Source organism: Leptodactylus fuscus, chromosome 6, assembly GCF_031893055.1.
Source record: "Leptodactylus fuscus isolate aLepFus1 chromosome 6, aLepFus1.hap2, whole genome shotgun sequence".
Taxonomy (NCBI): Eukaryota; Metazoa; Chordata; class Amphibia; order Anura; family Leptodactylidae; genus Leptodactylus; species Leptodactylus fuscus.
In genome coordinates, this window is record NC_134270.1 from 9,288,904 (window position 1) to 9,311,025 (window position 22,122).

The 22,122-nt window shown below is 46.3% G+C and overlaps 1 protein-coding gene across 1 annotated transcript in view; it reads left to right on the top strand.

The window, feature by feature from the left end:
* Positions 1-22,122, top strand: part of LOC142210276 (alpha-N-acetylgalactosaminide alpha-2,6-sialyltransferase 2-like) — a 49,883-nt gene that overhangs the window by 6,551 nt on the left and 21,210 nt on the right. The window contains exons 2-7 of the mRNA XM_075279339.1: positions 4,692-5,103; positions 17,486-17,651; positions 18,733-18,898; positions 18,985-19,123; positions 21,363-21,466; positions 21,865-21,948. Of these exons, the coding sequence (XP_075135440.1) occupies positions 4,692-5,103; positions 17,486-17,651; positions 18,733-18,898; positions 18,985-19,123; positions 21,363-21,466; positions 21,865-21,948 (1,071 nt within the window). The remainder of the gene's footprint in view (positions 1-4,691; positions 5,104-17,485; positions 17,652-18,732; positions 18,899-18,984; positions 19,124-21,362; positions 21,467-21,864; positions 21,949-22,122) is intronic.

Consider the following 22,122-nt stretch of genomic DNA (forward strand, 5'->3'; position numbering starts at 1 on the left):
TACTGGGCCACTCTGCTGCAGAGCGGTCACCATAGCTAACGGGTCTCCGCTGTAATGTACAGCAGAGACACGGAGCTAATGCCAGCGATCAGAGTCCACACTGATCGTGGGCAATACAACCTATAAGTCCACCAAAAGGTATTAAATTTTCCCCTGGGCCTGGTTGTACCTTAGGCCATCTCCTGTGTAGTGAGATCGCAGGACTCGACCTGTTACTGTGACAGATGGGAGCCTTCTAAAGGCTCCCTGGCCTGTCATAGGAATATTACTATTGAGGCTGGTCTATGACCAGCCTCAATAGTAATGTATAGAATCAAATAATTGCAGGTTCAAGCTAATAAAATAGTAACAAAAAAGTTATAAAATTAAAAAATAAAAATAAATAAATCACTCTCTTTCCCTAGAATACATACAAAAGTAGAAAATTAACATGAAACACAAACACATTAGGTGTCCCTCTCTCCGAAAATGCCCAGACTACAAACTTAGGGTGAACGTCATAGCGGGAAAAAGAATCAAAAATTCCAAACTGCCAATTTTTTTTCACTGTTTTGCCTCTGATTTGACTAAAAAGTGATCAAAGTAATAGACATTCCCCAAAATGATAGAACTAAAAAGTACACCCGGCCCCGCATAAACAGACGCCCAAAGCATCCCTGTACAGCCGCAGGATCACCTGTCAAAGTGGCCCCGCAGCTGTCACAAAACTACAACTCCCATATATGAAAAATTTTACCAAAATTTTTGGTTCAAATTTTTTTTTCCCTCCTCTAAAACTTAGGTGCGTCTTATGGGCCGAAAAATATGGTAAATAGAAATAAATGCACAAATTTTAGCAAATAAAATAATTAAAAAATGCAAATAAATTATAAGGTCATCAATTAGAAAATAAACAAACCTAAATCGGAGAATAGAGGAAAATTTACTCACCGAAATTTTCATTTCCCGTAGTCCGTAGGCAGCACAATTACACAAGGGATTTCGTCACCTAGGTACAACCAGAGAGACAGGTTAGTTAGCAATCGTGAACAACCAATTAAACAATTAACAAGGACCCCTCCTATAAAGGTAAGGAAGTCGGCTGGCCCAATTGTGTTTTTTTGAAACAATAGACATTCAATAGGGAGGGTCGCTTGTGCTGCCTACGGACTACGGGAAATGAAAATTTTGGTGAGTAAATTTTCCTCTTTCCCGTACGTCCTACGGCAGCACAATTACACAAGGGATTTGAGAAGCAATGAGATAACAGGGAGGGATGCCGGCCACCACTCTTTTGCCTAATAAGGATCGCACTGCTGCTCGTGAATCGAGTCTGTAGAGTTTGATAAATGTGAATGAAGAGGATCCGGTTCCGCCATGTGCATTTGTTCTAATGGAATATGTTCCACTTCTTCCCATGATGTGAACATGGGCCGAGCGGCATGAGCTCTGACTTTAGCGGAGATTGCAGATCACTCAGTTGGTAGCACATTTCAGCCGCAGACCTGAACCATCTTGACAGTGGAGCTTTTTCTTGTCCTTTGCCCCCTTATTTGGGCCATAACGTTGCCAGTAAAATTTTGGCTTTCCTGAAGCTGTTGGATCTCTGCAACCAGACAGGAGTTCTCTTTAACATGTAAAGATGCCACTTTAGTTACTCCTCTCCCTAAGGTTTAGGGAAGACCCTGGCAAGGCAACGTCCCTGGGATGGAACCCTGGGATGGCTCTCAAGAGAAGACAAACCCCTAGGAACTCCGATAGGACTCTGCAGTAGAAAGCCTGTAATACACTAATATGTCCGGTAGATATTATGGCGATTAAGAAGAAACTTTGAAGATTAGCCATTTATTGAGACTTCCTGAAGTGGCTCAAATGGAGATTCAGCGCATTAATGACACTGCAGGGCCCTAAAGGAGACTAATTTTTTTTTTTTTTGTGAAAAAAACGGACTTAACATTTGCAATGCTTTGATAAAAAAGGTCCCAGCGTTGATGCCAGTCCTGGAACAACATGCCTCATTTCTCGAGGAGCGCCCGCGCCATTTTCCGTGCGCCATTTGTAGTGAATTGCTGGGCTAGGCGCGCATACTTCAAGGAGAACCTGAAGCGCCTCCATGTGCTACCATCCATGTTTAGTGGGGAATTCCTGACCATGTAATTCCACCCACATGTGAACCAAGGCAAGTCCAAATAGAAATGATCGGCATCATCTTGGAACACCTTCGGAACTGAGGGACAGGGACCCAGCCCTGTATACAGCCCGGAAAGCCCAGCAACTGCCGAAAAGTCCTTAACACATCCTGTCTCTTCCGGCACCTAGAGAGAAAAAAGAACACAATTGGGCCAGCCGACTTCCTTACCTTTATAGGAGGGGTCCTTGTTAATTGTTTAATTGGTTGTTCACGATTGCTAACTAACCTGTCTCTCTGGTTGTACCTAGGGGACGAAATCCCTTGTGTAATTGTGCTGCCGTAGGACGTACGGGAAAATAAGAGATTCCTTATTGTGTCACAGACTGAATAGCAAGAGGAAATGTTATTACTTTGCACAGACACATATTTATATACAGTACATCTTGTATTTTCCTCCAAATTTTTTGGGCTTTGACCCATTGAGAGCCATAAATTCTTATTATTTTTCATGTATTTATTTTTCGCTGGCAGGGCTTATTGTTTGTAGAATGGGATTTAGTTTTCATTGGTACCATTTGGGGTACAAGGACTAAATGATAAAAAGTTTTCGGAGGAGGATGATAAAAAAAATAAATAAAAATGTTTTCATTGATTTTTGGTTTTATGATTCTCACTAGGAATGAGCGAGTAGTATTCGATCGAATACCTCGCCGGCATAGGGATGCGCATAATCGGCCAAACACCAAGGGGTTAAACGCTTCGAATATTCGATGTGTTTAACCCCTTGGTGTTCGGCCGATTACACGCATTCCTATGCCGGCGAGGTATTCGATATTTGATGCGATTAACCCCTTGGTGTTCGGCCGATTACACGCATTCCTTTGCCGGCGAGGTATTCAATATTCGATGCGATTAACCCCTTGGTGTTCGGCCGATTACACGCATTCCTATTCCGGCAAGGTATTCAATATTCAATGTGATTAACCCTTTGGTGTTCGGCCGATTACACGCATTCCTATGCCGGCAAGGTATTCGATCGAATGCTACTCGCTCATCACAAATTTTGCCTTATGGTACAAATAACGTGATCATTTTATTGCTTCCAGGCAATGCCATCGTAAAGTTTCCATTAAGCCCTGACTACAATATCCCTATTAGACCCTGACTATAGTATTGTAGTCTATGTATAAGAGACCTGATAACTGCATGTATACAATCACTACAGTGACTAAAAGTTACAAAAAATTTTGATAAAAATTTTTATTTTATTTTTTAAATCTAAAGCAATAACCATTATTGGGTGCTAATAATGGTGGCGGATACTCTATGGAGGGCAATTCCTGTGTTGGAGGCAAAAAAGGAAGCGATATATTGTGTGGTATCCAATAAAGGGGGCAATATACTGTATGGTGGCTAATAAAGGGGTCTTTATACTGTGTGTGGGGGCCAGTATACCATGTGGGTTACAATAAAGCGAGCATTATACCATGTGGAGGCCAGTAAAGGGAGCATAATACTATGAGGGGACCAGTCAAGAGGGCATTATATAATTTGGGGAACCCCACATGAGGCCCAGTCTTTCCTATTAACAACCCAGTACACTGCCCCATATCTGAAAAAGTCATCTGTATGTATGGGGCCATATATGGGTCCATCAAACAAATAGGTATTACACTACAGTTGTGTATGAGGCATAACATAGCAGATTTCAGATTAGAAGCCTGCAGAATTCTGAATGCAGCTCTGGAGTTTATATAGGGATTAACGGTGGAGTTGAACACTTGCGTATCTTCGAAAGCGAACCTGCTGGCTGGGCAGCTATGAAAAGGAAGAGCAACCAGAAATGTGGCCGCCGTTGTCTACAACAGGAAATGAATATAGACAAGATGTCGCCATCATAGGTATCAGTTATGACCTGGCAGATGGCGTTCAGTTCTTCTACAGCTCCTCCGCAGGAGAAATGAAGCATTACATAATTTTCATTCCAATGAATCAGCCGAATGTTCTGCTACGTCTAGAGTGAGGGACATTTTTTGTAACCACTCCCTGTTGTAACTCAAGTGTGAGACCTGACACAGTTCTTGTTAGCCCCCATGTACATTAGTATGCACTTATCAGGATCTAGCATTCCTCCAGTAGGACAACTCTAGGACTCCATTGTACCTTCTGCCTCCTCTGAAGCTTTGCTGTGTTGCTCTTCCACATTTTACACTGTAGCTCTTCCTGTTCAGACTGGCTGCTGGATATAAGCTCAAGCCCACCCCAGGAAAGTAGAATATTGGTACATTTTGGGTAACGTAAAGTAGGAAGTTCATCCAAATCAATGATGGCATCTTAAAGTAACAGTATGGCGATCCAACTTTCAGTAGTCACAAAATGAATTTCGATATAAATTGACCACAAGGTCCGGTCAGAGTCAGGAAGAGCTGGAAAGTCCTCCAATATTTATGGAGGGCTACCTAACATCGTTGAGCATACGCTGTTGGAGAACAGCCAGATCTGTCATGTGTTTCTCATTATTTTGGAGCGTTATCTAGAACATTCCCAACTTTCCTGACTTCACTTTCATCATTTTTTACAGCAACATAAAAGAAGAAAACTTCTGGTCAAGAGAAATAGAAGAAATACCGAACACAGATATATTTCCTACAAAGCCTCGGCAACCTAAGGTCAACACCACACCTAAGGTCAACACCACACCTACGGTCAACACCACAACCCCCTCCCCAAAACCACCTGAAAAAGTTAAACAGCCCTCCACGACCAAGAGGACGACTACAAAGAAGACTACTAAATCTCAAAAGGAGCCCATCAAGCCAATAAACGAGTCACTGATATCGAAAAAAGGGCCCACCCAGAGACTAAATGTGACCGCCAAACCTCGGAATGCATCACTGCCAAAATCCATAATAAATGCTACCAAACCGAGTCAATTCAATTTGACCCTTTACTTGGGGGACAAGTACGCAACCGATGAGACGCACGTCAATTCAGTAAGTCAAAAATTTTTGAAAGTCAAAGCTGTCGATTATTTTTCGTTGTGTGAATTTTTGATTGGTTATTGGCCATCGGTGTTTGTGAAGTCCTTGACCATAGTGGAAGGCTTTAGAATAATAACAAGACGAGTGAGGTCCAGGGAGGGGGTAACCCTGGAGCAAGGTTGGGATGTCCCTGGTGGTGCCTTTCACCACCACCACCAACTCCAGTTTTTAGCATCTTTTAATAGTTGCCCTTCCATCGCTTCTGGCACAATTGGAATTTTTTCTCTTGCCCTCACGTTTCAGAAAAGTTAGCACAGTTAGTTTTGGTGCCTGATGTGCAAACTAGACTCTCTAATGTCAAGTGGGTGGTGTCAGGCAGGAGCAGTCAAGGGGGTGTGACTCATAGCAACAATCAGACGCAGATAGTGTAGGAGTTCTGGGTCACCCTCCTGGTCTGCTCCTGCCTGACACTGCCCATTTGACATTAAGGAGTCTAGTCTGAAACTAGCTATGCTCGTTGCTCTGGAATGGCGGGGGGAAAAAATGAAAATATTCCAACTGCATCAGAATTAGTGGAGAGGATCCTATTAAAGGACAAAAGTGAGTTGGTGGAAGTGATTATGGGGATATTGTCCTTTCTTAGGGAGAGACCACCATGTAGGTGTGTGGAGTCTTATAAAGCCATTTTCGCTCCACTGTGGGGGATTATGGGAAGAATATGCAAATGTGTTTCTCAGGATATAAATAGGGAAACACTGCCTCTCTATGCTGCATTCTATTGGAAGCAGCTCCCTTGAACATCATGCCCGACTTTCCAACAAGCCTTTAATTGTAATGATGCAGGATTTTGCCAAATCAGTATCATCCCAACTGTGGGCGGCGCCATTTCAATCTGATTGGATCTCATCAGCACAGTCTAGGAAGAACTGACTTGGCAGAGGTGAGAGACTTCTAGATCAGATTATGGGGATATTGTTGTTAGGAGTATTTAGGTTCATTGCTTTCTTTCCTGGTTGATTAGTCTGTCCTCCCATTTGCACCTGGGAGGAGTGGTCTCTACTCTGTATTTAAACCCATGCCTCCCATGGTTCTGTGCTGAGTGTCGCTTTTACAGAGCTAGGCCTTAGCAGGAGGAGTAGGTGGTTATCTTGGATAGAGGAAGTTCCGTGGTTGGTTTTTGGGAGGTTTTGGGTGAACGAGTTGGTTTGTGTTTTCCCTTCTGTGTTCACCAATCCTCCCTCTGTGTATAATTGACTGTGTGAGTGAATTGCCTTATCCTTTGATTTCTACTCAGTTTCCCTGTGTTTGTTTCCTAGTGTAAGGTTCCTTCCCATATTGGTTTGGGGGAATCCTTTCCCACATTTTTCCTGTGTGCTGCTTGTGTTGTTAGTCAGCGCACCCCCTTGTCAGTCCCTGTCAGTAGCAGCTTCACTTGTTCGTTAGGGGTGACCCCCTTTAGTCTCCAGTCCCTAGAGGTCTTATAGGGCATTCCTTCTCCCACTTCCCTCTAGGCCTACGGAATCAGTGAGAGAGGAGCTGTCGGGGTCAGGCTTAGCCTGAGAACAGCCGACCCACACCCGTGAGGCAGGGACCGGGATAGCTAGTGGGAGTAGTGCAGGGCGAGATTCCCTACTGCTATCCCTTAGCCCCGTTGCAGCTACCTGGACTGACATAACAGTACACTCAGCCGGTAAAAAAAAAAAAAAAAAAAAAAAGGTTTGTTTGTATTATGACGGACCTGAAACAGTTGTACCAGGCGGTGCAGCAGATCTCCACTGAGATGGAGGGGATCAAGCTACGAATGGATGCCATCTAAGCTTCTGGCGTATCTCAGTTACAGCAGTTGGCTCAACACACAGCCTCTCAGGTGGAGGGCATACAGAGGCAGGTGAGTAGCGCCCCTGTGGGTCGGCCTCTGGAGCCAAAAGTCAGCTTACCTGAACCCTTCCGAGGTAAGAGGTCAGATTTTTTCCGATTTCAAAAGGACTGTCTTTTGTATTTCCGGCTACGGCCGTTTTCCTCCGGTTCTGAGGTACAGAGAGTTGGGATTATTATTACTTTATTGAGAGATGATCCCCTCATCTGGGCACATTCGTTACCAGCCGACTCAGCTTGCTTACTAACTGTAGAGGCGTTTTTCTCCACAATGGGGTTACTGTATGACGACCCAGACAGGGTACGCACGGCTGAGTATAACCTACGACGTGTGGTGCAAGGGGATCACGCTATAGAGAAGTATTGCACAGAGTTTCGTAGGTGGGCAGCAGAAGTACATTGGAATGACCCCGCTCTACTTAGTCAGTTTGAGACAGGGCTCTCGGACCAGGTTAAAGACCATCTAGTTTCTCACCCTGTTCCGGGAGATCTAGATGAGGCCATGCAGCTGGCAATTAGAGTTGGACGGCGCCTCCGGGAGCGTGGAGACAAGAGTCCTGGGGGGCTTAACCCTCCTCAATTCTCCGTTTTTAGAGAGGACCCGGGGGACCAACCCATGCAGATTGGGGCCACTGTGCGAAGTGCTAGACCCAAGAGTGAAGGGTCCCGCACAGTACGCTGTTTTGTGTGTGGAGGGATGGGACATGTAGCAAGGGTATGCCCCTCCAGAGAATGGTTCGCCAAGGAGAGTAATAACCCCAGGTCTATTGAGGGTAAAGGGAGAAAACCTACTAAGGAGGGAGGTGTGCATATTTCCTGTACTCAGACTGCCGGGTTGACCCTTGAAGGATGGGTAAATGGGCAGAAGTGCCGGATTTTGGTTGATTGTGGTTCGGCAGTCAACCTTATTGACTCAGAGTTTTGTGAGCAATTAAGGGTGAGTCCTTTGGTCTTGAAGTCTCAGATACCGGTGTGGGCTATTGATAAGACCCCTCTACAGCAATCTGTCATCTCCAAACAGGTGGAGGGTCTGGAGTTTGTTGTGGGTGGCCACCGGGAAGAGATTGACTTGTTCTTGTTGTCTAAATTACCAGCACAAGTAGTGTTGGGGTGGCCCTGGCTGAAGCAGCATAACCCTATTATCAACTGGGAGACCGAGTCAGTAGTTTCTTGGGGGCAGGGGTGTAATGGTCGATGTCTGCCCATATCCGTTATGTCTTTGTCTATAGACAATTTGCCTCAAGAAATATGTGAGTTCAGGGAGGTCTTTGAGGAAAGGGCAGCCAAGACATTACCACCACATCGCACCTATGATTGCTCGATTAAATTTATACCTAATGCAGTGTTATCCAAGACAAGGTTGTACAATCTCACTATTCCGGAGAGGGAGGCGCTCAAAGAGTATATTGAGGGGAGTCTAGAGGTGGGGCATATTCGCCCATCTAAGTCCCCAGTAGCAGTGGGGTTTTTCTTTGTAAAGAAGAAAGATGGAGGGTTGCGCCCTTGTTTGGATTTTAGGGAGATTAACAAAATCACGGTGCGGAATCCCTATCCCATTCCGTTGATCTCGGATCTATTCAGCCAGATTACGGGAGCCCGCTGGTTTAGTAAAATAGATTTACGTGGGGCGTATAACTTGCTGAGAATCAAGAAGGGGGATGAGTGGAAAACAGCGTTTAACACACCCCTAGGACACTTTGAGAATCTTGTGATGCCTTTCGGTCTAAGGCCGGGTTCACACGGAGTTACGTGCCGCGAGATTTGGCACGTAGACGCCGCGTGACCCTTTGCGTGCCGTACACGCTCCCATTCATTTCAATGGGAGCGGGGAGCGTATGCGCCGCGCTAGTTTGCGGCCGTGAATAAATGCACGGCCGCAAACTAGCGCGGCGCATACGCTCCCCGCTCCCATTGAAATGAATGGGAGCGTGTACGGCACGCAAAGGGTCACGCGGCGTCTACGTGCCAAATCTCGCGGCACGTAACTCCGTGTGAACCCGGCCTAACCAATGCGCCTGCGTTTTTTCAGAATTTTATTAATGATGTACTAAGTGCCGTCATAGGGAGGGGGGTTGTGGTCTATCTGGACGATATACTCATTTACACCCCGGATTTGGAGACTCATTGGGAGAGAGTGAGAGAGGTTTTAGATCTCCTGAGGGTTAACCAATTAAGTGCTAAGCTGGAGAAATGTGTGTTCGCGGTCAATAAGTTATGTTTCCTTGGCTATATCCTATCGGACAAGGGGTTCGAGATGGACCCTGAGAAGGTCAGGGCAGTCTTGGAGTGGCCGCGACCCGAGAACCTAAAGGCGGTCCAACGGTTCTTGGGGTTCTCCAACTATTATCGCCAGTTTATCAAGGGATTTTCTGAGGTTGTGAAACCTATCTCGGACTTGACTAAGAAGGGGGCTGACTGTGCTAAGTGGTCGCCAGAGGCGCTAGCTGCGTTTGAAGAACTGAAGAAGCGATTCTCGTCCGCTCCCATTTTGAGACAGCCGGATGAGAGGTTGGCCTTCCGAGTGGAGGTGGATGCCTCCTCGGTGGGGGTGGGAGCAGTACTTTCTCAGGAGTTCGAGGAGGGTACGCATCCCTGTGCCTTCTTTTCTAAGAAATTCTCTGCCTCTGAACGGAATTATGACATCGGAGATAGGGAACTACTGGCAATAAAACTAGCGTTCGAACATTGGCGTCATTTCCTGGAGGGGGCCAGAAGGCCAGTCCAGGTATTTACTGACCACAAGAATTTGGTTTATCTTGGGTCGGCGAAGAGATTAAATGCACGGCAGGCCAGATGGGCTCTATTTTTTGCGCGGTTCCATTTTACCGTGACTTATGTGCCGGGTTCAAAGAATGTTAAGGCTGATGCTTTATCCCGGTGTATGTCGACTGAGGAGGAACAAGAGGCGCCTGCCACTATTCTTGGGGATGGAGTGGTGGTAGCAGTATTGGGCGCGAAATTGGAGAAGGCCTTGATCGAAGCGCAACACGCTGCACCTTCCAAGATACCTAGAAACAAGCTTTTTGTCCCAACTACTCTCCGACAAAGTCTCCTGAGGGAGTGTCACGAGTCGGTTCTTGCTGGTCACCCGGGGGTTTCAGAGACCATGAGATTGGTGTCTAGGAATTTTTGGTGGCCAGGGTGGAGTAAGGATGTCTTGCAGTTTGTTCAAAATTGTTCGGTCTGTGCAAGAGCCAAGGCGTCGCATACCCGTCCCCACGGTCTTCTACATCCATTGGAACCTCCTAAGGCACCTTGGACTCATCTGTCTATGGATTTCATCACGGGCCTTCCGGTGTCTAAGGGTTTCACGGTCATTTGGGTAGTCGTTGACCGCTTCACGAAAATGTGCCATTTGATCCCGTTTTCCAGGCTGCCATGTGCCAAGACACTATCTGAGGCGTTTATTAAAGAAATTGTAAGGTTGCATGGTCTTCCTGAGGATATCGTTTCGGACAGGGGACCGCAATTTGTGGCTAAATTCTGGCGGGCTTTTTGCAGCAGGTTGGGAGTTACACTGTCGTTTTCCTCCGGGTTTCACCCAGAGTCTAACGGACAAACAGAGAGGAAGAATCAGGATGTGGAACAGTTTTTGAGGTGTTTTGTTCGAGAGAACCAGAATAATTGGGCTGCCTTTCTCCCCCTGGCAGAATTTTCCCTAAACAACCATGATTCCAATGCCACAGGTACCACACCTTTTTTTTGCTCCGGTGGTAGACATCCTGTTTTCGGAGTATTTTCTTCCATTTCTTCCCCAGTTCCGGAGGAGGAGCTATTTTCTAAAAAGCTGCAAGGGGTATGGTCCCGTATCCGAGAGAATCTGGTGCGGGCGTCGCACCAGGCTAAGGTCCAGGCGGATCGGAAGAGAGGAGAGTTGCAGTTCTTCCCTGGTGAGATGGTTTGGTTGTCCACCAAGAATATCAGGTTGAAGGTTCCTTGCAAGAAGCTGGGTCCCAGGTTTGTGGGTCCTTTTAAGATCATCAAGATGGTAAATGAAGTGGCGGCGCAGCTGCAACTACCTAAAAGGTGGAAGATAAACCGGGTCTTCCATGTCTCCTTGTTAAAGAAGGCCAAGAAGGGAACGTCTCCTGTTAAGGTTCCACCAGTTTCTGAGTCCGGGGAGTATGAGATATCCCGAGTTCTGGATAGCAAATATGTTCGGGGGAAGCTACGGTATCTGGTGGCATGGAAGGGATACGGTCCTGAGGATAATTCTTGGGTTCTGGAGTCGGATATGTCAGCCCCCAGACTCGTGGAGAAATTCCACAAGGAGTTCCCGAAGAAGGATGCTCCTAGAGAATCCGGAGTCTTCTCCTTGAGGGGAGGATCCTGTTAGGAGTATTTAGGTTCATTGCTTTCTTTCCTGGTTGATTAGTCTGTCCTCCCATTTGCACCTGGGAGGAGTGGTCTCTACTCTGTATTTAAACCCATGCCTCGCATGGTTCTGTGCTGAGTGTCGCTTTTACAGAGCTAGGCCTTAGCAGGAGGAGTAGGTGGTTATCTTGGATAGAGGAAGTTCCGTGGTTGGTTTTTGGGAGGTTTTGGGTGAACGAGTTGGTTTGTGTTTTCCCTTCTGTGTTCACCAATCCTCCCTCTGTGTATAATTGACTGTGTGAGTGAATTGCCTTATCCTTTGATTTCTACTCAGTTTCCCTGTGTTTGTTTCCTAGTGTATGGTTCCTTCCCATATTGGTTTGGGGAATTCTTTCCTACATGTTTCCTGTGTGCTGCTTGTGTTGTTAGTCAGCGCACACCCTTGTCAGTCCCTGTCAGTAGCAGCTTCACTTGTTCGTTAGGGGTGACCCCCTTTAGTCTCCAGTCCCTAGAGATCTTATAGGGCATTCCTTCTCCCACTTCCCTCTAGGCCTACGGTGTCAGTGAGAGAGGAGCTGTCGGGGTCAGGCTTAGCCTGAGAACAGCCGACCTACACCCGTGAGGCAGGGACCGGGTTAGCTAGTGGGAGTAGTGCAGGGCGAGATTTCCTACTGGTATTCCTTAGCCCCGTTGCAGCTATCTGGACTGACATAACAATTGTCACTCCTTAGGGAGAGATCACCATGTAGGTGTGTGGAGTCTTATAGAGCCATTTTTGCTCCACTGTGGGGGATTATGGGAAGAATATGCAAATGTGTTTCTCAGGAAGTGGTGAAAGGTCCTCCATAAATTATTGCTGGCCAAGCCTACCAATTTCAGCAGGACTGGCCAACCATCTAAGGTATATGGGGATCCTGACTCACTTGATGGCAGAAATTGAGGGGAAGAAAAATCGATCAGGATGTATAAGCCGATACCAGTAGTGTCCTGCAGGGGTTTGCTCCCTTGTTCCCATTATAAACATATGTACCCTTGACCAATCCAATAAAAGTAGGCATTGTGTTTGTTGGTGGTTTTCAGTGAAAGATATTTTTTCATCATATATAGAATCTTCCACCTAGAAACCATCAGCAAGCATGTTATCTTCTGCTAATGGTGGTTTATGTAGATAAACTGTATATTTTAATCAGCATGCATGACTAGGTCCTATAAGAGGGCACTGGAACCTGGAATAGTAGAGACAATCCAGAGCACCAAGATTCGAAGATCCCCCAGACCCTGCGATAATTCCTGTTGGTGGAATACGCTCTTGCATGGGCAAGCATTCTCAGGACGGCCTCTGACAGTCCACTATTCAGTAATAGGGACTGGTCAACCTCCAGGTTGTCAGGTTTAGTCTCCTCAGATCCTGGCATCTCTGGCTACCTTGAGTGACCAGGTCTGGGAGAGGGGGGAAGCCTCCAGTAAATGCCTTGACTCATCTGTATGAGCTGGGCAAACCAAGTCCTTTTCGGACAGAACGGGATGATGGCAATCGCCTGGACTTGGTCCTGTCTTATTTTCATCAATACTCTGGGAATGATGGGAACTGGAGGGAATATGTAAACCAGCCTGAACCTCCATGAGATGGACAGGGTATCCACTGCCAAGGGATCATCCTCCTGATACAGACAGAAGAACTTCTCCACCTTGGTGTTGAGTCAGGTTGCCCTGAGGTCGACTTCTGGAAACCCCCACTTCTGGGCAATACGTTGGAACATCTCTGGATTGAGGGACCATTATCCTGATACGGTAATACCTCGACTCAACTGATCCGCATTATGTTCAGAGAGCCCTTGATGTAAACAGCGGTCAACTGGGACAGGTTCGTCTCGGCCCAGGCAAATATCAGATTTGTCACTTTCAGGAGAAGTGTGGACCTGGTACCTCCCTGCCTGTTTAGGTACAACACTGACGTCATGTTGTCTGTTCGCACTTTGACAGTCCTCCCCTTGAGGTATGGGGCGAAGTGCATCAGTGCTAGGTAAATAGCCTTGAGTTCCCTCTAATTGGAGAATCCCTCTTCTGAGCTGCTCCAATCCCCTTGAAACAGTCCTCTCATCTAAGTGGGCTCCCCATCCCGATTGGGATGCATCTGTTGTCAGCAGGGTCTACTCTGGTTGGACCAAGGACCTTCCGTCTTTCAGGTGTATCCAACATCTGAGGGAAAGATGGGTACTGGGAGAAAGGCAGATCTTCTTGTGCAACCCCTGTGGAGACCTGTTCCAGGCGCTCAACACTTCCGTCTGAAGGGGACGCAAATGCCATAAAGCCCAAGGGACCGCCTTGGCCAAGGAAGACATCAGGTCAAGGCATCTCATGGCGGTCCTAATAGATATCCACCAAGTCTTGTAGAGAAACCGGGCAGCCGTCTGTATTCTCAACTTCCTTGGACTGGTAAGAGAGATCTGCAGAGTCTCCGAGTCCAGGAGGAATGCTAGAAACTTCTTCCGGGTGGATGGAATCACCTCTGACTTCTCCCAATTGATAAGCCAACCTAACCTCTACAGGAAGGTGGTGGCTATCAGAAGATGACGTTGGAGGACTGGGAGTGACCGAGATTTTATAAGCCAGTCATTCAGATAGGGAACTATGAACAGGCCCTAAAGCCTGAGCGTGGCAGAGACTGGAGCCCCCACCTTGGTGAAGGTGTGAGGAGCAGATGAAATGCCGAAGGGTAGAGCGGCAAACTGGTAATGCTCCCTGCGACCGGGCATCTGGATGGCAATCCTGAGGAACTTGTGATTGAACAATAGGCACATGCAAGTAGAGAACCTTTGATCTAGTGTGACCCTCACGTCGCCAAAGGAGGGACCATTTCCAAGGCACCCTTCTGAATATACTTCCGAATAGAGTTCTCCAAGCTGGACGGTCAAGTGACAGGGAGAGGGCGAGTTGACACGAAGCGGTCTAGAGGTGGCTGAGATAATTTGATGGCATAACCTCTCTCGATGACTTGAAGTACCCAGGGGTCTTGAATGGAAGTTTGCCACGCAGGATAAAGTGGGAGAGTCGGCCTCCCACAGGGATGTCGGCCACAGGGTGCGATCACCCATCAAAAATTAGGCTTCTTCTTGGGGTCGTCTCTACCACGACCATGTCAGAGTCTCTTGGCGGAATCTTGAGCGCCTACCAGGCTGTGGTCTGGGACGGGAAGAGCCATGACCTCTACCAGAGGGCCCTCGTCTTCCTCTTGCAGCTTGGGGTAATGATTTGCCTTTGGTGTCCGCCAAACCTTCCATCAAATCGTCCAGGGCATGCCCAAAACCTGCAGGCTCGAATGGAAGGGCACACAAGGCGAGCTTCGAGGCTGTGTCCGCTCTCCAGGGCTTAAGCCAGAGGGGCCTCCGGGGCAGTGGATAGTGCCATGCCTTTAGAAGCTACCTTTAACTGTTGATGGGAAGCCATGCCCAGATTATCAGCAGAAGTGCCCAGGGAGGACATTGATGAGAGAGAATCTCATCTTTAGAGACCCCGGAATCGATATCTCGTTACAGTTGTTGAAGTCGGGAACGAAGACTGTCAGCCACAACGGTGGAGGATATGGCCACCAAAGATTGCGCAGAGCAGGCCAAATAACATTTCCTGAGGGTTCCCGTCCACGCGTCGGTCCAGCAGGTCTTGCAAATTAGAGTCGTCCTCCAGAGGTACCACTGTACGACGAGAGAGCTTCGCCACGGCCATATTCACCTTAGGTGGAGGGCCCCATTGATCCAGCTGGGATGAGGAGATTGGATACAAGGTTCTAAATACTCTGGAGGCTAGATGAGCTCTTTCTGGATGTTTCCATTCCGTTTCCATCAGCCTGGCTAGGGCTGCATCCACATGGAAGGCCCTCCGCCCCCCAGAGGTGGATGAGGAGGCTTCCCCATCATGACTGGAAGTAGGCCGCAAGATCCCACCACTAAGGTAAACGGCAAGTAAGCCAGGCTAGGCTGCGAGTACGGCCGGACCAAGGCCACAAAAAACGCAGTCTAACCGCAAGCGGGCGGAAGCCTGACCGGCCCAAGCCGCACTGCGGCTAACTGACCAGATAGGTAGCCCGCAAAACGGAAATTTCTTCTCTCATTTCTGTCCTAGGCAGAAAAGTCAAAGAAGATTAACAAAAGAAAACAGACCGGGACCTCGTACACAGGCCGAGGAGAGGTAACAAAACCCCCAAAACCCAGTCAAGGAGGACACAAAGTCCTCCCCACCTGTCCTACCGTCCGAAGGACAAAAAAAACACACGGAGGGAGGTTCTAGTGCCCTCTTATAGGGCCTAGTCATGTATATTTAAATTAATTGCTGATTAAAATATTCCATCTGTCCTACCAGCACGCAGGGGCAGAAATACCCCTCATTGTGCTGCTGTATGACGACAGGGAATGGATCTGTTCACGTCATCGGACACTTAAGACACAAAACACAGGAATGAAAAATTGTTACTGTAAGTGGTGTTGAAAGATATTTTTAGATTGAAGAGTAAAAATTGGAAAATACCCAAGTCTTTGAACAACAACGAATTGTCTACCAATGGCCGGGTGTTAGGATTGGGTCCCGCAGGTTGCTATCATAGTGCACAGCGCCACCTGCGGGTCAGTCTAACCATCCAGCTTTCACCTTACGGAGCATGCTCAGACGTATTGGAGCTGCTCACAAGCTAAGTGCCATCTCTCCCCTATTGAGCATGAGCAGTGAGGTCATGGCCAACGCCCCTATTGGGCGGGGACTTCCCTTTAAATAGTGTGAGACAACACCTACCGGGTGCTCACACTTTGTCTAAAATTTCCTCAAAGTCCACGGAGTGAATGACAGTAGTCAGAGATAGGCTCCAGTATTCAGGCAGGTTGTCAGACTAGGCCTCTGTGTGGGGTTTCTCTGCTTCAATCTGGGTGCTGTTAGTTAGGACCTGTAAACCCTGAACTGTTAGATCTACACCAGGGCTAGGAGCGGTAGACGCCGTTACAGCTTGTAGATCTGCAGCAGGTATGGTCTCTGAGATAGCCTATGTGTACTGACTGACTTCATGTATGGCTCCTAGCTGTGTGCGGAGCGTGGGTGTGTGATGTCTCCAAGCTGTGTGCAGGAGAATGTTCTAAACTTCCGTGGTGGCCCCTAGTTGTCGCAGGGGTAATTGTGTGTGTTTTCTGGCCTGGGGTGAGTGTTAACCCTTGGCAGCCGTGTGTGTTTCACTTGTACTGGTGCACCTGGCCAGTGAGCTAAACTGGCAGGGTTTTAATTGCACCTTGTTCACATGGAGTGTCGCACAGTTAACACTGTTCACATTGAGTTCAGGCTGCAGTGTCTTGCAGTAGTTCACATTGAGTCCAGGCTGCAGTGTCTTTGCAGTAGTTCACATTTGAGTTCAGACATACAGCCGCCCACCATTGGGCCTGTGGACCTCGCTGTAGTGTTCTACAGCTAAGAGGTTCTGTTTAGAGATGAGCGAGTACTGTTCGGATCAGCCGATCTAAACAGCACGCTCCATAGAAATGAATGGATGCACCTGGTACTTCTGCTTTGACGTCGGCCGGCCACTTAACCCCCCGCGTGCTGGCTACGTCCATTCATTTTTATGCGAGCGTGCTGTTCGGATCGATCAGTACGATCCGTACTTGCTCATCTCTAGTTCTGTTGTTTAAAAAAAAATATTTATATATATATATATATATATATATATATATATATATACACAGAACCGTAACACCAGGTAACTAATAAACTCCTACACTGGGGTCATTGGTGGGAATGGCTGAAGTTATTAGGTCTTCAGATTTAGTTGTGACAATGTAATTATTGGCTTAGCATGGAGATTTGGTTATACCTGGGTGTACTGGAATGTCACAATGGAGATGTCTTAGCCAAAATACCCATAAACAATCAGGAAAAAAAATCTGCAAGAGAAATGGAAGACAGGACTTTCCTGTTCTACCGAGCCTCACCCCTACATTATTGGAGCCCCTAAATCCTATACCCCCATGAGGCTTAGTTTGGTTATGAAACATGGAGCCCATTGGTCTAGCCAGCCCATATTTTCAGGTTTAGGAAAGATCATCAAGAAACCAGTGAATAAATAGTAGAGAATTATCTGGGTGTTGGAAGGAAGTCCTTGAACCATTTAGAATTTTGAAGAACCCTTGGAGAAAATCTATACTAAGTCAATGTGTTCTTCATATCTCCACAGAAATGTCCAAACCGCACCAGGGATAAGCTCCAGAGCAAAGAATTCAAAGATATGTTTTTGGAAAAAATACCAGTTTTGCAATGGAAGAAACATGCTCAAGAGTCGGAATACGAAAGGCTTAAGATCTACAATGGAGCTCAAGGCTGGATGGAAGTGGCCTGGGACAGTAAGTTATTTGTTTTTAAAGTAACCTACATGTTCTCTGTCTATAGTCTTGGATTCATAAAGTTCTCATAATGTAACCAAGATGGTCCAAAATGGATGTCTAAACTATAAGTATGCTCATTGCATTCAGATCGATGGATGGTTGTACCACCAATGGTCACAACCATTGGCAATAATCAGAACTTATTCGTCAAGGTCTACAAAAGCCAGTTGGTTGACCATCCAATGAGGCAAATGATTCACTGCATGGGATTCTTAAAAGCCTACAAAGACCAATTGGTTGACCATTCAGTGAGGCAGATGATACATTAACTAACAAGCCAACAAGATATGGACACGAGACCACTGTCCTTCATTGGAAAGTAGGGATAATCTCTGAAAATCAGCTCCATATCATATTACATATATTCATCCATATTTCCTTTGCTACTGAGCCCAACGATGACTTGTTTTACACATATCCAGCCAATACCTGGCATTGAACATGGTGATCTTAGGCTTGTATATGGCTACTCCACCATGAGAACCAATTTCATGAAGCTCCTGCCACACCTTTCTTGGGCCGATGTCACTTCCAGAGGTACTTTGTATCTCTATAGTAACTGATGTAACAGAGGATCGGTAGTTTTCCCATGCAACACGTTTCGGCACTTGGTGGCCTTAATCTATTGGTTTGCATGGTCCATGTCTTCATGCCTAAGCTGTAGTTACTTCTAAATGCTTCCATTTCAGTAGACTTGTAGAGGCACATCTATCAGATTAGAAATTTCACTTACAGACTTAGTGACCAGATGAGCAAACCAGTTTGTAATGAGTTGGGATCGTTACGAAATTTCCAAAAATGTTGAGTTCTGAAGAGAACAGCTTGGTTTAGTCATTGAACATCCCAATGACCATTCTGTCCACCACTCTAAAAGTCCAAATGTAATTCCAAGATACATAAAGCAACAAAAGGAGAAATTTGGAGTTAAAACCTTTACTTGTACCCACAACGGTCCACCCATGTGCCATAGCCAAGTTCACGGTAGATACACTGATGGAAAGCGGTCACTTGTCTAATGCTTTCTTGTATGTTCTTCCAGTTCTCAACGACACGCTGAATCTGTTGAACTCCACGGGCAATGCCTATATGTTCGACACCTGGCGAGGGCAGTCACCTTGTATTCGGTGCGCTGTGGTGGGCGGCGGTGGCATTTTAAATGGATCTGGAATGGGACAAGAGATTGATTCTCACGACTATGTCTTCAGGTATAAATCTTCACTAGTAAAGTCCACCATGGAGACCATGATAGAAGCTTCTTCACCATCTTCTATGTGTTGGCTTAACCTTGCAGGGTGAATGGCGCCATTACTAAGGGGTTTGAGAAGGATGTCGGCAACCGAACCTCGTTCTTTGTATTCTCAACCAATACACTGATGAACACGCTAGTATACAATCGTGAAATCGGATTCAAGTCAGCGCCACAAACACCGGTAAGGCCAAATATATACAGTGTTGGCCAAAAGTATTGGCCCCCCTGCAATTCTGTCAGATTATCCTCGTTGTCTTCCAGATAATCTATTTTGCTTGCAATGAAAAAACACAAAAGAGAATGAAAAAAAAAAGTCACATCATTGATCATTTTACACAAAACTCCAAAACTAGTCCGGACAGAAGTATTGGCGCCCTCAGCCTAATACTTGGTAGCACAACCTGTAGACACAATAACTGCGCACAACCGCTTCCGCTAACCAGCAACGAGTTTCTTACAAGGCTCTGCTGGAATCTTAGACCCTTCTTCTTTGGCAAACTGCTCGCGGTCCCCCCTGAGATGTGAAGGGGGCCTTCTCCAAACTGCCACCAATAGATCTCTCCCCCTCCCCCACAGGTGTTCTATGGGATTCAGGGCTGGACTCATTGCTGCCACTTTACAAGTCTCCAGGGCTTTCTCTCACCACCATTTTCTAGTGCTGACTTGAAGTGTGTTTTGGGTCATTGTCCTGCTGGAAGAGCCCTGACCTCTGAGGAGACCCGGCTTTCTCACACTGGGCCCTACATTATGCTGCACAATGTGTTGGTCGCCTTCAGACTTCATAATGCCATGCACACGGTCAAGCAGTCCAGTGCCAGAGGCAGCAAAGCAACCCCAAAACATCAGGGACCCTCCGCCATGTCTGACTTTAGGGGGCGTCTTCTTTTCTTTGAAGGCCTCTTTTTTTCCTGTAAACTCTATGTTGAGGCCTTTTCCTACTTTTGTCTCCTCTGACCAGAGAACTTTCTTCCAAAACGTTTTTGGCTTTCTCAGGTAAGTTTTGGCAAACTCCAGCCTGGCTTATGTCTCTGGGTAAGAAGTGGGGTCTTCCTGGGTCTCCTACCATACAGTCCCTTCTCATTCAGACGCTGACGGATAGTACGGGGTGACACTGTTGTACCCTCGGACTGCAGGGCAGCTTGGACTTGTTTGGATGTTAGTCGAGGTTCTTTATCCACCATCTGCACAATCTTGCGTTGAAATCTCTTGTCAATGTTTCTTTTGCGTCCACATCTAGGGAGGTTAGCCACAGTGCCATGGACTTTACACTTCTTGATGACACTGCGCACGGTAGACCCAGGAACATTCAGGTCTTTGGAGATGGACTTGTAGCCTTGAGATTGCTCATGCTTCCTCACAATTTTGCTTCTCAAGTCCTCAGACAGTTCTTTGGTCTTCTTTCTTTTCCCCATGCTCAATGTGGTCACACAAGGAAACAGGACAGAGGTTGAGTCAACTTTAATCCATTTCAACTGGCTGCAAGTGTGATTTAGTTATTGCCACCACCTGTTAGGTGCCTCAGGTAAGTAACAGGTGCTGTTAATTACTCAAATTAGAGAAGCATCACAAACAGTGCCAATACTTTTGTCCACCCCCATTTTTTATGTTTGTTGTGGAATTATATCCAATTTGTTTTTTTGACAATTCTTTTTGTGGTTTTCCATTGAAGATAAATTAAATGAAGATGATAATACCAAAGATTTGTGATTGCAATCATTTTCTGGAAGAAACTGAGTATTATCTGACAGAATTGCAGGGGTGCCAATACTTTTGGCCAACACTGTATTCTGCATGGCATTGTCACCTAAGGTTTGGCTATCGGCATCTTAAACAGCCCTTTAAAGTCACACCCTGCCGAAAACCTCACATACTGATGAACAGATTGTCAAAAATAGTCAAAAATCACTCTTTGTGGTCAACTAGACCAGAAGACTTTGGGCAGCCCCAATAAGAGGGTGAGATGGGATTATTTTTTCATGTAACCCCTGTTGCCCTATTCACTCAACAACAATGTTGACATAATAGGTAGCATAATTTTGCCCCACATAGTGCCCTGCATTTTAGATGGTCAACCCGTTACCCTAGCTTGTTCAAGCAATAGTGATCATTAATGGTGTAAAACTGCTGCCTAAAGTCCTGGTCCTGTGCCATGGGGCATCATTAAATTTCCCCCAGGGCCAGTCTGTGGTTGTGATGACTGCTTGTGTTGAGGATGATCTAATACACTATGTTATATTTTGAACCTCAGGGGTGGGGCACAACACAGATTCTTTCTTTTCTGTTCTTTGAAATATGTTTAAGCCCCGCCCCTGAGGAGCCTTAAGGATTGCCTATGTAATTACATGGCATAGTAAGCTGAGATACCCGTATTGTGTCCTTATCACTGTCACATATCTAACTACAAACCTAAATCTCCACAGGAAACTCGCTACCTCATCTTACCGGATCATGACAGAGACTATTTAATAGTACGGGCGGCTCTCACCAACAACACCATTGATCAGGGCCCAGAGAAGGGCAAAGAGTAAGTCTTTTCGAATATCTTCAACTAGACTTCCCATTAGACTGAACAAAGTAGGAAATTTGAATATACATTACATGACGTATCCTGTGTTACAGCCGGTGTTATTCTCCGGAGCAGCATTCACGATTCTTTAGGCTTCAGAGCTGACATTGCCCCGTTTCAACCTGTTTTGAGCAGCCGTTATTCAGTAATCTACTATTATGTTCTACTATTGTGTATCGTTCCACCAAGGTATTAGGACATGTCTGTTAACAAACTTGCTGACTGTTTCCAATGAAACAGCTTTGAACTGATGCCAATAACAATGTCAACCCAGAGATAGGCAAAAGCCCAGCGCTCCTGTGTCACACGTCAGATACCCAGAGATTAATAATACCTTCTCTTTTTCCTCTCTATAGTCCTTCCAAGATTTTTGGCAAGGGACTTAAAACCGAGCACTTTAAGATCCTGCACCCTGACTTTATGCGATACTTGAGAAACAGGTGAGTTCTCTGATACTTACAATGTATGACAGTGTATAGACGTATATACAGTACATGCACATTGTACAATACCCAGAATCCACCCGGCCTCAGAAGAGTCATATTAAGTCTGTTGGGGGGAAATGTTCTGTCACTGTTATGGGGGCACTGTGGATGATACTGCTATGGAACAAT